Raw genomic sequence first — 12,734 nt, forward strand, 5'->3', positions numbered from 1 at the left:
GGCAGATGGGAACTAGAGGTTAACAGCATCTGGAGGGACATCCAGCTTCCCCATTCCAGATTTAAAGATTGTACTTGCCGTACTGCATCATAAGCTGGTAAAAGGGTATGGGGGAAACTTGAAATTTCTCGGCTTCTTCAGCTGCTCATGTTCCAATGTGACATATACCACCATCTACCGGAGATACCCTTCTGCGTTCTATTTAGGGCAAATAGGCCAGTTGCTATGCAAAATAATAAATGGGCTGAAACTTCTTATTTTAAATGGCAAAGTTCAAAACCAGTATTCAAAAACATTGCCCTCTCCCAGGACACTGTGAAAGTAGCCTTAGAGTGTCCATCCTGGAGCAAAGGAACTTCAAAGTGAGAAGGCAACATGAAACTACCAAATTACAATACATCAAAAGGGTCAATGCTATGCTACGGCTTGTAGGCTGATTTTTTTTTTTTAATCATATTATGCATGTTACGTGGCTTACCAATGCCAGGATACCTGTGTTATCAACAACTATTTTGCAGACCTACCACTCTTGAATTCCTAATTATTCATTTTCCTCTGACCTCACTGTTCATAACCGCATATATACCTGTAACAGGATAACACTTCATATATCTAAGGAAGTAGAAAGCTATCCATGAAAGCTTATGTTGTAATAAATGTGTTTATCTTTAAGGTGAAACAAGACTCTTTGTTCTTTTTGCGGCAGCAAACCAACACAGCTACCCTTCTGGAAATGGTTTCCAAAAGGATTTTATTTCAGCGAACTAAGCCACGACGATACATTGCCAGGCTCTTGCAGCAGATTCTAAACCAGCTGCAAAAAGGCAATCCACTTAAAAGGAGTCAAATCACATTCTAGAAATGGCAATCACTACTGGAACAAAAGAAAAGAATACTTCGCATTGCTGCAAAAGGGTTGATACAAAAATCATTTGCATTCCTTGCACTTAGTCCTTAAAAAAAAAGATTGTTTTGTGTGTGCGTGTGAGGGAGAGATTAACCCCCTCTTTTGAAGTCTCAAAGCAAAGCATACTGGTATTAAACGTTTAAAAAATACCAGCACTACACCAACAGCTAAACACTAGTAAATAAGACAGTATAAGAGAAAAAATAAAATTACGTGTTTTACTAATAGCTGATTCTGCACAGGGCTAAAGAACAGGAAGCAAAAATAAATCCATCCAGTTCTCCCCCACCCCCTGACCTATTTTCATCAGTTAACAAAGCAGGCACACCTTTCAATATCAGTTTTTCATTCCAACTAGGGTTTTGGTTTTTTTGTTTTTACTCACCAATTGCTTTCAGAAGCCCCAGCCAATGCTTCCGTATACTAAGCCTCATCTTTCCAGATGCTTCAGTAAAAATAAATAGCAATCTCCATCTGAACCTGCACCACGCAGTGACAATTCTGCTCAAAAAGCTGTAAGTATGGAGATCTCACATCACGCAGCAGCAGCAGCAGCAGCAGCAGCAGCAGCAAGACAGGCTTGAAGCCACATAAATGAGGGATGGACAGGCTACGAGGCTCACACCAGAAAACAAACGTTTTTTGAAAAGCGCTGCCTTCTAATTCCAGACTGCATTATGCTAACTGTGAAAACAAAAGCAGCCACAAACTGCACACACAGCCCAATGCCTCTTGCTGCAGTGAAAGAGTTCCTCTGTCACAGTGTTCCTTTAAATAATGATAATAATAATCGGGAACTAGAAGATACATTAAAAACAAAAGTACTATATCAGGCAGTGCCTCACCCACTATAATCTTTTATTGTACTTTCTGCAGGCAGGGATGGGCAAACACATCTTGCACGTAAAGGCAAGGGCTGCAATCCTGCCTACGATTATATGGAGAGAAGTTCCATTGATTTTAGTGGGATTTACCCACACATAACTCTGTGGTCAGGATTGCATTCTAGAAGAACAAAAGGAATACTGAGCGCTGCAGCAGCAGCAACAAAAATAAGCTTTGAACTTACTAATTAAGAGTCAATGCAGTACTTTATAGACCTACGTGCCACCGGAGAACTAAGATTTGTTAACTTACCAGAATCTATAAATATTTTGCTGCTATTCAGATGGATTCAGAAAGGCTGCATCCTTGCAAATGCATCCCAGCGAGGAACAGTGAATGGAATCTGCCCCAGCCTCTGCTTCACTCGCTGACATACAGATGGTTTTCAAAGCCATGCCTCACAACAGCTGGCTTGTTTTTGCCTTCTCATGTGACTGACAAGTTCATACAAGCACTGTCAACTTTAACCTCAGTGACAGAAGGCTCAGCTTGTTTTATACGTTACATCACCAGAAATTATTGACCTTCGGCAGAAAAGGTTGCAGACTTCAAAGCTTTGTGTTCTTTTTTAACCCCTCAAAAAAGATTTTTGCAAATGCACTGTTGTGAGTTTTGTTGTTTTTATTATTATTAAGCATTCTAGTGTCATAAACAATAGGCGTGGAACTTGCAGAAAACATATTATTGTGGTTGCCTAATTATTGCCTAATTGTGACAGGTACAAGGAAGGTATCTTTTATAATTGCCTTCAGAATCTCACACACTGCCCTGCAAATTACACCTTCACACTTTTTGGGTTTGGTCAAAAAAAAACCAACAACAATGGAAGCTATCTTGCACACAGACACAACCAGTTTGACCAAAGATGAGAGAGCCACAAAAAAAATTGAACACGTGTAATACCAGAAACAATGGCTCTATCATGTTTCCTTCACATCTCAGTGTGAGGGGGATATCTGTGCACAATCTTAGTAAAGTGCCCTGCTGTCAAAATTTAAGACCTTCAGTAGGTTTACAGGAACTAAAGGGTTTGCTCATATTTGTGGCACAAATAAACATTCTGTGTATCTTTAAAAACAAAGCAAAAAAGATGGTTTGCAATAACCTTCGGGGCTACAAACCATTCTTAGCCATTCACCAGAAAGAAAGGGGTGTGCAAGCAGTTCAGTGCCACCAGATATATGTCTGATGTAAGCATGGTGTGTGAACAGGGTCAGAAACGACGCACAAGCTTGTTCCTCGTAAGAAGAGCCCTGGTGGATCACAGCAAAGGCCTGTGTGGTCCAGCATGCTCTTTCCTACAGTAGCCGATGGGATGCTGAGCAGAGACCATGAGGGCAACAAACACTCTCCTCTGGAAAGCATCCCAATGTGGTCTAGGAAGTCACTTCATTGAAGCCTGGGTTTGTAAGTTGCAACCTTAGTCACAAATTGTATGTACATACACCACACAATGTAATTTTATGTTTTATGAAAGAAAACTATTTACTTATATGTTTACTTATAAAGCATCTTGGCAAATCTGCCTAACCAGCATTCTTAAGTCATGAGGATAGTCAGAAATGGTAAAAGCAAAAAAGCAGCTTAAGAAGCGGCCACCTTGTGTGCCCTTCATATAATTTCTATTGCACAGCTTGATAAATTTCTTCTAACTATTCACACATTGGGTAAGATAAGTTACCCTGTATTATTTACTTGGCAACATGAAAAAAGGTGGTGGGTGGGAAAAGATTATTGTTGTTGTGATGATGATGATGATGATTATGATTATTATTATTAAAATTTAGGACTGAAATATTCCATCTCTCAGTTTGGCAGTGCAATTTTGAAGTTTAAGAATACAGACTTGCAAACAACTTTTAATCCGTATAAGATAAATGAAATCTTATTATTAATGAAGTTGCATTAAGTTTTATTTTTATTCAACTTAAAGCAGATCATAGTTCTTGCTCTTGCAAACTGGGTCATATGACCTTGGCCACAGGCATGACCACAACTCAGTTCACCTCTGCTACTTTGTATGGAGAAGGGTTATGATAGCATAAACCAGAAACATGTTATAAATGTGTACCATTTTAGTGACTTCTTTGACTAGCCTGAGCCCAACTGATAATCCTTCTCTCCAAGAACTTCGCCAATACATATATGCACAAACTTGCCACCTCGCTGCTGCAACCTGCCTGTGGCAACATGGCAGGGCTGCACAACAAGCTAATTTTTTTCTCAGAAGCCAGAGAGATTTCCATGCTTTGCATTAATCACAGTGTAAATATAATAAAACAAATAACACCGCTGGTTCCAGGACTCTTATGTCATATAAATTAACGATTTGTAGCTTACTGATAAAAAGGTAAATGTAAACATAAAATGTCCATGTTCTCTCGAAGTCTGTTAATATTTCATAGACTGAGAGCTTTTTGTTTCCCATGCACACTTCCAGATGACAATGGACAAGTTCCAATCTAGCATGTCAATACCACTTTTCTACAGATGAACTAAAAATGTCCTTCAAACGTGGGCCAAATACAGAAATAAATTAGCTTTGTTTCTTAAAAAAAAATGCACATGTTGAATTGACTTCACTATGTATAGAAATTTCATTATATTAAAGTAGGTAGACTTGAGTCTTGTATATGTAAGCCCCACTTCTAATAAAACATTGTGAACGAACTACGTATTTTTTCAGCTAGGTGGTCACTAAACAGTTACATGCCAAATGTTGAAAGAAAACTTGATTTTAGAAGATTTGGCGTCTCCCTTTTAGGCTCACTGAAATGGGTGGGAAAGCAGTAAAAGGAGTTCTACACTAAACAACTAAGAACACTAATGTCCCATATTTTATCAATGGCTAATATTAAATTTATTACCCATCCTTCAGCAGCAGCAGCAGCTGGGATGGGTTATAACAATCTAAAGTTCAGAATTTAAAACAGAGTACTGTACAGCCAAAGGAATGGGTTTATTAAAAAATAAAACTTATAATAAAGTACTGCATGAGAATGTTAAACGTGCAACCCATTTCAGGATTTTAAAAATATGCTTTCAGTGCACATGCATGCATATATAAAAGGTCCCTGAAAAATACCTTGACTTCCATTATATCCCATTTTTTTTGTGTCTGGTCACAGTTTCCTCATTTTGCTGCTGTTGCTTTCATGCAGCGGATACAACTAGGTCAAACAGACCCTGAGCTAGGGATGGGTAAGTACGTCAATTTTGGTTTCTTTCAGTTTTTCATTCTTCCAGCATATCCAAGTATGCAGCCATGCTCTGAGGCACACTTCCAATACAAAATCTGCCTATGCTTCCTATTTTGCTCCAACATGCTGTGGTAGCCATAATGCCATAGTGAAGAGCAGCAAAACACTTTTGTGCACTTACATGCACTAAAAATGACAAAAATGGGGCAACTTTCCAAGGGCTGTGACAATAGTTCTCAAACTCATCTCCCTTGAATAACCTACTTTTAGTCTTCTCAGGTAGCAACAATTAGCTGAAATTCACACACACACAAATCTCCAAGCCTACTAAGCAATTTCTGTCCTGTCCATCAACAGGACATAGTCCAAGCTCCTTGTATGCAAAGGGATCAAGTGACACAAGGCTGCCCATGCCAATGTTTTAAGCCAAAATGAATAACCTGACCCAGTAAAGAAAACAAAAACAATCAGGCACCTCCTCTTATGAATGAACTATCCATTGTTCCATTCTTAAAAGCACTTTCGCTGAAAGCACTTAATGCATTCCCCAGAAATACAATTCAGTGCCAAACCTACATTGGCTATAAAGTACATTCTACAGGTTTCTCTCTTTCCCCCAAGACATGGTCTGGAGGCACGAGGCTATCACCTTGCTGAATCTAAGTAGGTCTGAGTCTGGTCAATGCCTGGAAACCTCCTGAGGACCACCAACCTACTACCAAGGATTCCATGATTGAAAAAGGTGAAATATAAACAAACAAAACATGTGATAAAAGAGTTAACACTTCCCCAGGAATAGTATGTGAGAGGCTCAAAGGCACCTACAAGCAATCCTAACCACGTCTATCCAGAAATTAGTCCTGTTGAATTCAATAGGATTTATTGCCAGGTAAATGGGATTAGGAATGCAGCCTGGAGTCTTATGTGGATGTAAACAGCTCTAACATATATGCAAGAAATATATGAGAATTACCTCTGTAGTATTACTATTAACAGAAGTGATTTTCTTTATCCTTGAGAAATAAAGGCATATCACGTAGATGAAGAATATTAAAAGCAAAAACAAAAAGACTATTAAAAGCAAATTCTTTTAATAGTTTCAACTCCTGCTGGATAAAATTAAGCTAACCATATTCTGCAGTATATGCCAATAAGCCCTGGACACAGAAACACATAAAACTGCTTACCTTAAATCGCAGCTCCTTTCACCAGATCTTGCTGGAGAGCACGTAAGATGTTCGTCTTCCCTTTTATTTTCTGCATGTCTCCTTGCTTCAGCTGATGCTTCCTGAAAAAAGGTTTCATAACATAGTAAAGCACCAAATCATCAAGTTTCAGTCTGCAGAAAAATATATTATTACACACCCCTTCATTTGTGGGTTTGTTTAGAGTCCATAATGTATCCACTCTTATGCTGATTTGGCTTAAAGCACAATAGTATATTCCATGCAACCTCTCAGTTGGCTTTACAATCCTTGTACTCAAGTTACTAATTCATCTGACTGCTCTAGAAAGGAACAACTTTTTTTCACTTTGGCAAAAACTTGCTACTTGCAAGCATTTTAGGACTCTCAAAAACTGTGTGTGTGCACAAATGGGTGTGTTTTGGCACATACACACAGAAAAGAGGGAAAATATATATATATAACTAAACTTGCAAAAGATGGGTGTACAAGACGCCTTGTACAAGAAAGCTATTGGCAGCTTACAGCTTCCACACAGAACATACCAAAGGTCTACTGTCCACAGCTGCATCCTATGCTACAACTACATCTGCTCCAAGACAGATCCAGAATAAAAAACGACACCCCCACCTGTCACCTAGTTCCCAGCTAAACACATTCCCATTATCCTCATTGATGAGCTACAGTCCATTCCAGATACTTCCCTCTCAAAGGCCTGGAGTGGTATGTCCTTGTCCACAGACAGACAGCATTCTCAGCCAATCTAAACCAACTACTAATCAGCAACAGCAGACCATATATGAACACTCACAAACAAGGAGTAGACCCTTAAACCAACCCAGGTATCAAACTGTCTCTATATCTGGAATGTTCTCTGTTGAACTGATGAGCAGGTCTGAGGAGCCAAACAGGAAACAACTTTATTAAAGGACTATGTACAACAGGCTTTCTGTCCTTTAGCTACTGTCTCACTTTGCTTCTAGCCCTGCTTCCTGCTTGGGCCTAACCAACTAAAGTAGACATGGGAGGTGCCCTTAAAGGTACACTCCCTTACAATATCCATCCTGGCAACACTATTGCTGGTCCTAAAAATATCAGCTATGCAACATCAGCTGCTTGTTCACCTGTCCGTGTTCTAGGGTTGCATATGCTGTCATCTGCCACCAAAGCAACATAAAAGCTGGTACATAGTTCGACCACTGGCCCATACAGCCCAGTATTGCTGAAACTGCCTTGCTTGTTCAGAATACGCTGTTTAATAATTTAATTGTGCAACCCCAATTTTTTGTACTACTGGAGGAGAAAATTATGCATAATCACATTATGCATAATCTTATATACCTCTGTCATGACTCCCAATCAGTCATAGTTTTCCTGGACTAAAGTCACAAACTCTTTAGCTTTTCCTTGCAGGAAAGGTGCACTGACCTCTTGATTGTTGCCCTTATCTGCAGCTTTTTCAGTTCTGCAATACCCTTTCTAAGACAGAATGCCCAGAACTATACAGCATATTCCAAAAATGGCCATGCATAGATGCTCATCAACTCGTCATGATAATGGACCTAAATTGTCTCTACTATGGAATCTTCACTGCTACTGCAATTGTTTTCATTAAGTTACACACCATTAACAGTTATATTAGGCTTGCCAGTTCATTGTCTGTAAAGTAAGGTAATTTCTGTTCCAATTTGCCTAAGATTACATACGTAACATTGAGCTTCATGTGCCATTTTGTTGCCCAAAAGCAAAGCTTAGAGAAATTCTTTTGGGCCTATTTAATTTGCCTGGCACTTTACCGTCCTGAATAATTTGGAGTCATCCTGGATACTGCAATGCTCACCCTTGACTCCAGATCATTTATTAATGAATTAAATAGTACCAATCAAAATACAGGTCCTTGAAGGATCCTGCTGCTCACTTCCCCCTATTGGAAGTACTGTCCATTTACCCCTACCCTTTGGTTCCTGTTCTGTGACCAGTTACAGACTAGCAAGATGATCTGTCCTCTTATTCCAAAACTGATATTAATCAGAAACCTTTGGTGAGGAATTCTGTGAAAAAGTAGATAACGCCTATCAATACAATTCCTGTTTGGCTGGTAAGCCAAACTGATATTTGTAGACCCTTCGGTATGTTTGTAAGCGTACAGCAGGCTGTAAAATTAAATGAAAATGAAAAGCAATCATGAATCTCCTAGATTACTGTCAGTTGGTCCTGTTAATCGCTTGGTCTTAAACATTTTGTTCTCTCCAAGGCAAAACATTTAAGGATAGGAGTAAAAGTGCCCTTTACCTGTTTGTAGAAATCTGTGGAAGGGGATGACCTGGACCGTTCATGCGTATATGGAGATTTCTCAAGCTGCTCATGGCCAGCATCAAGGATGTTGTCAGCTGAATGGTATCTTCCCGTGTTCCGAGTTTCTATAGGTTTCCTCTGCTCCTTCCATGATGCCTGGTATTCTGCGAAAGTTTCCAACCTAGGAGATTGTCCAGATTTTGCTTTGCGGCCACTGTAATGGACACTTTCTTTGGGTCTACTGCGTGCACCAACCATATTCTCCACTCCAAAAGAAGCCGACCTCATCCTTCTTTCATACCATGACCCTTCAATCTCACCTTCGTAAGAATTGGTATGAGGATCATTAGGAGTCTGTACTTCTGGCCGACCATAAGGTGCATGTCTTTGTGAAGATTTTTGGTAGGCAGGCTTGCTCGTTTCTTCAAAGAACTTCCACCTATCTGCAAAAGAACCCAAAGCTTCCTCAGAAGTAGTTGGACGACGGCGTGGCCGGTAGTCATCATCCGACACCCCCACTTCATTTATCTTCTCGGGCTCAGAATAAGATTTCAATTTTTGTTCCGTTGTGAACCTCTTCCTAGCTCCAATGCGAGAAACGTGGTGAATGTTACTACCAGGTGAAGTCTGTTTAGAAGACTGCCTAGCCCCAAGGAAGCCTGCCTCGTCTTCAGAGACAAGAGCCAGTGGAGAAGAGTTATAATTATTTGTCTTCCAGTCTGGAAGATAATCCGCAGAACTGGGCTCCAGGTCCCTTCGCTGGAAAGAGGTGGCCTTCAAGACCCTGGCCTGGGCCTCTTTCAGATTGTCTTTGTATACATTAGTAAAAGAACTTTCTGATGAGGAGTTTATCTTTTCTGCTGAATCGGGTTTCCAGTTCTCAGCATACTCTTCGGTCTCACTTGACCCCGCTAAAACAGCTGTGCTTTTGCTTTTCTGCAACTTTGCTCTTTTCATCTGGATCTCGTTTCTCAGTGTGGTAGCAAAACGATCACTCCTTCGTGTGTTTTTGCCCAGGTTAGCATCAAATGCAGGCTGCTTAGTAATCTCCGCTTCGGCAGCAGGATCAGCCTGGCTTTTCCCTTCCTGAGCTAAAGAGTGCAACATTGGGGTCTTCTGAGGAGAAATTTTGTAGCTCTCTTCTTGACTCCACTTGAAATCTTTTGGAGGAGCTTTACTGGTGGGCACTAAGGCACATTCCCGCCCATATTCCCGCTCACAGTAACTATCGTGGTTCTCCTCAAAGTTCTTGGCTTGCACTGGCTTTTCAGGGAAACTTACCTTCCTAGATTCTTCCATTACAATTGTTCTAACATCCTCTCCTTTATTAACTATGTAATGACTGCTCTTTTCACATACATCTAGAGAAGGCTCAACAGGCTGCTGAGGTAGACAGTATTTGGGACTTTGGATCATTGTAGTCATAGCAGGACTCTCCTGTGGTCCAGAGGAAGTATGGTTCCCTATGCCAGTTTTCCGGCATTCATCTTTGAGTAGTGGTCTCGAGTTTCCCTGAACAGGCTGTTTCACTGTCACACAGTAATAGCGGCTTAGCCCTGTGTTGTCCATTTTCTCCTCAGCACTCACGTCAGAAGAAGTGGCGGCAGCAGCAGCAGTACTATCAAGTATCCTAGTGTGGTTTGGATGACAGCTACGTTTGTCAGTGGGCCTTTCTTGAATGCCAGCATAAGTGGAGAGGTACCGCTGCTCTTTAGGTGATGCAGAGACTTTTGCGTTGCGAAAGAAAGTGCTTTCATCACTGTACTGGCGCTGGTGATGGTGGCCATAAGTGGACTGTGCAAATCGAACGTCCGTGCTGGACAGAGATGATTGCAGCCTGCTGAAATTTCCTATGATGTTGTTGTTGACCCTGTCCCCGGCAGAAGACAAACCACAATCCAGACTGAGATCGGATCTGTAGACTGGTTTGCTGCTCTGCCTACCTTCAGAGGCCCTGTCGACTGCTCTGGCATCTCTCTTTTGTTGCTCTACAGTTTCGGCACTCCAGTCACTCTTGGCTTGCAGCCTGTGCTGGACGTCAAAGTGCTGGGTGCTCTGAATACCCTCTGAATAAGGAGCAGCATGGGCTCTCTCGTGACTTTTGGTGGCAGCAAAGCTATCACTACGAATAGGTGGCGGTGGTGGTGGAGGGGAGGGCGACTTTTTCTTCTCTGGGACATACCACACAGGCCCAAAATTTGATCTTCCGGACCCAGAATACTTTGAATCAGAATGATCTTCCAGCCTGGGGCTCCTGTTGTTTTCATACTGTGGTGCTTGAGGTGCAAAGCAGGTAGTTTTCTCATCTAATCCTCCATTATCACTTAGAAATGAGGCAGCCTTGCTATTTCCTGATTTGGGGGTTTCCCAGTGACCCACCTTGTACCCGGCATTCTCAACTGAGGCAGCATCTGCACTGGTCAATGTGTGGTCAGGTGTGCTAGAGCTAGTAGAGAAAGAGCCGTAGGCAGAATCCCTTTTGCTGGGATTCCCCAAGTGGTCAATACTACTGTTGGACTTTGCAGAAGACATCTGTCCATATTGATACACCTGGGGTGTGTGATCCCAGCTGTCCATGCTTCCAGCAGAACTGAACTGGTCTGAGGTGCGATGGAGATTTGACTGGTCCCATGAGCTTGACAGATCATGGGAAGAGGAGCTGTAGCAAAATATGAAAAGGGCTCTCATCAATATAGCACCAACAAAACCCATACTCTCTGCTGGTAGAAACAGCCATACTAGATAATATTACAAAAATGCAAACATTATAAAATCAAAATGCAAATATTATAAAATCAAAGTACACTTTTTCTGTGCTTTACATATGCTGCTGCCTTTTCCCCCACCCCTATTTTTAATAATACATCTGCTGTTAAATATGTATTCTGCCTTATAGCTGTATATGAGACAAGCAGAAAGTAAGTTATTAGACTCTTGTTTTTCACAAGGATTGAATTGTGGAATTTATTCCATCGTGAGTATTTTGACACTGCAGCTGCTTATTATGTATTGCTTATGTGCTTGTTGTATAGAATCACAGAATGTAAGAGTTAGGAAATATTGTTATGTGTTTGCATTTTGGTGTTTTTGCCACTGAGTTGTAAAGTGTCCTGTGACCTTTTGATGAAGGGGTGTGTGTGTGTGTGTGTGTGTGTGTGTGTGTGTACACACACACACACACACACACATATACTGGTATAATCTGCATAGTGTATGAGTCTAACAGAATGCCCAGTGGAGTCTCCATTGCCCCAGGCCCTAACAGGGAATCCTTGGCATGGGCTTAGTGATCTCTCCACATTTATCTCCCAACTCCCAGGTTGTCCCTAAGGAAAGTCAAAACAAGTAGAAGTTCCCATGCAGCCAGGACCCATCTGTGAATATAAAGTCCATGACAGGTTTTCATTCTACTTTGTAATAAGTGTCAATGAGAGCATTTGAAGAGTATATAACAAAGCATTTTTTAAAATAAAATCAAATCTGTGATTAGGCACAGAGGAAACTGTTTCTGAAGCCATCCAGCATACTGGAAAACAGGATCTATAGAACCATAGGGACGGGTTAAGTGTTCAAAATAACTAAGAAAGGTTTGTTTAAAAGTTTGAATTTGTATTACTAACACAAGCAGTAAATGGTAGAAAATGTCTAAAGACCAATTAATGCTCTTCTTTTTAAAAGTAAACCTAGCATGAAACATTTAAGATCACATTACTTAGTACTCCAATAAAACTGAATCAAGTACCACTTTAGGGCCATGAATGGCAAGTATACTTTTCCCAAGGTTTTTGGGTTTTTTTGGTAAATTAAAAGTCTGCATATTCTGAGACATGTTTTACATGCCACCAAAACAAAGAAGCAAATAGAATGCAAGGTCTGTGGCTAAAGGAACGCTTTGTGAGAGCTTGTAACCAGATCATGGTATACCTGGATTACAGAGAGACATTTTACCACCTGAACTAAGATGTAATTTTTTTTTATCCCCAAAATAGTTCTCATACAACTCATTACTGAGAAACATTCAGTGACTGAACAAGCGACGATGTGCCCTACCCAATTCTTTTTAATTGCTACATAGCAAGCAGAGATGTAATTAGAGAAAGCAATTGCATGACAATTCTTTAGGCATACACAGAGTGTGTTTTCCTCTTAAATAATTGCTTTGTTATAGGAGATTTGGTTTCTTACTCCTTCCATTGCGTTTTAGTACTTTTAAGGGGCTTTTACACACCTGAAAACTGACGCCTGAAGAAAGGCCGAGAGAAA

General features: G+C 40.7%; 1 protein-coding gene across 4 annotated transcripts in view; it reads right to left on the reverse strand.

Annotated features, from left to right (window-relative positions):
• The window catches only part of SHROOM2 (shroom family member 2), a 108,716-nt gene that overhangs the window by 21,509 nt on the left and 74,473 nt on the right, over positions 1–12,734 (reverse strand). For all 4 annotated transcript variants that reach the window (XM_082220004.1, XM_082220005.1, XM_082220007.1 and 1 more), the window contains 2 exons: positions 8,469–11,130; positions 6,180–6,280 (listed from right to left, as the gene is read on the reverse strand). In XM_082220004.1, the coding sequence (XP_082076130.1) occupies positions 6,180–6,280; positions 8,469–11,130 (2,763 nt within the window). The remainder of the gene's footprint in view (positions 1–6,179; positions 6,281–8,468; positions 11,131–12,734) is intronic.

Source organism: Podarcis vaucheri (genome assembly GCF_965113315.1).
Source record: "Podarcis vaucheri genome assembly, chromosome: 4".
Taxonomy (NCBI): Eukaryota; Metazoa; Chordata; class Lepidosauria; order Squamata; family Lacertidae; genus Podarcis; species Podarcis vaucheri.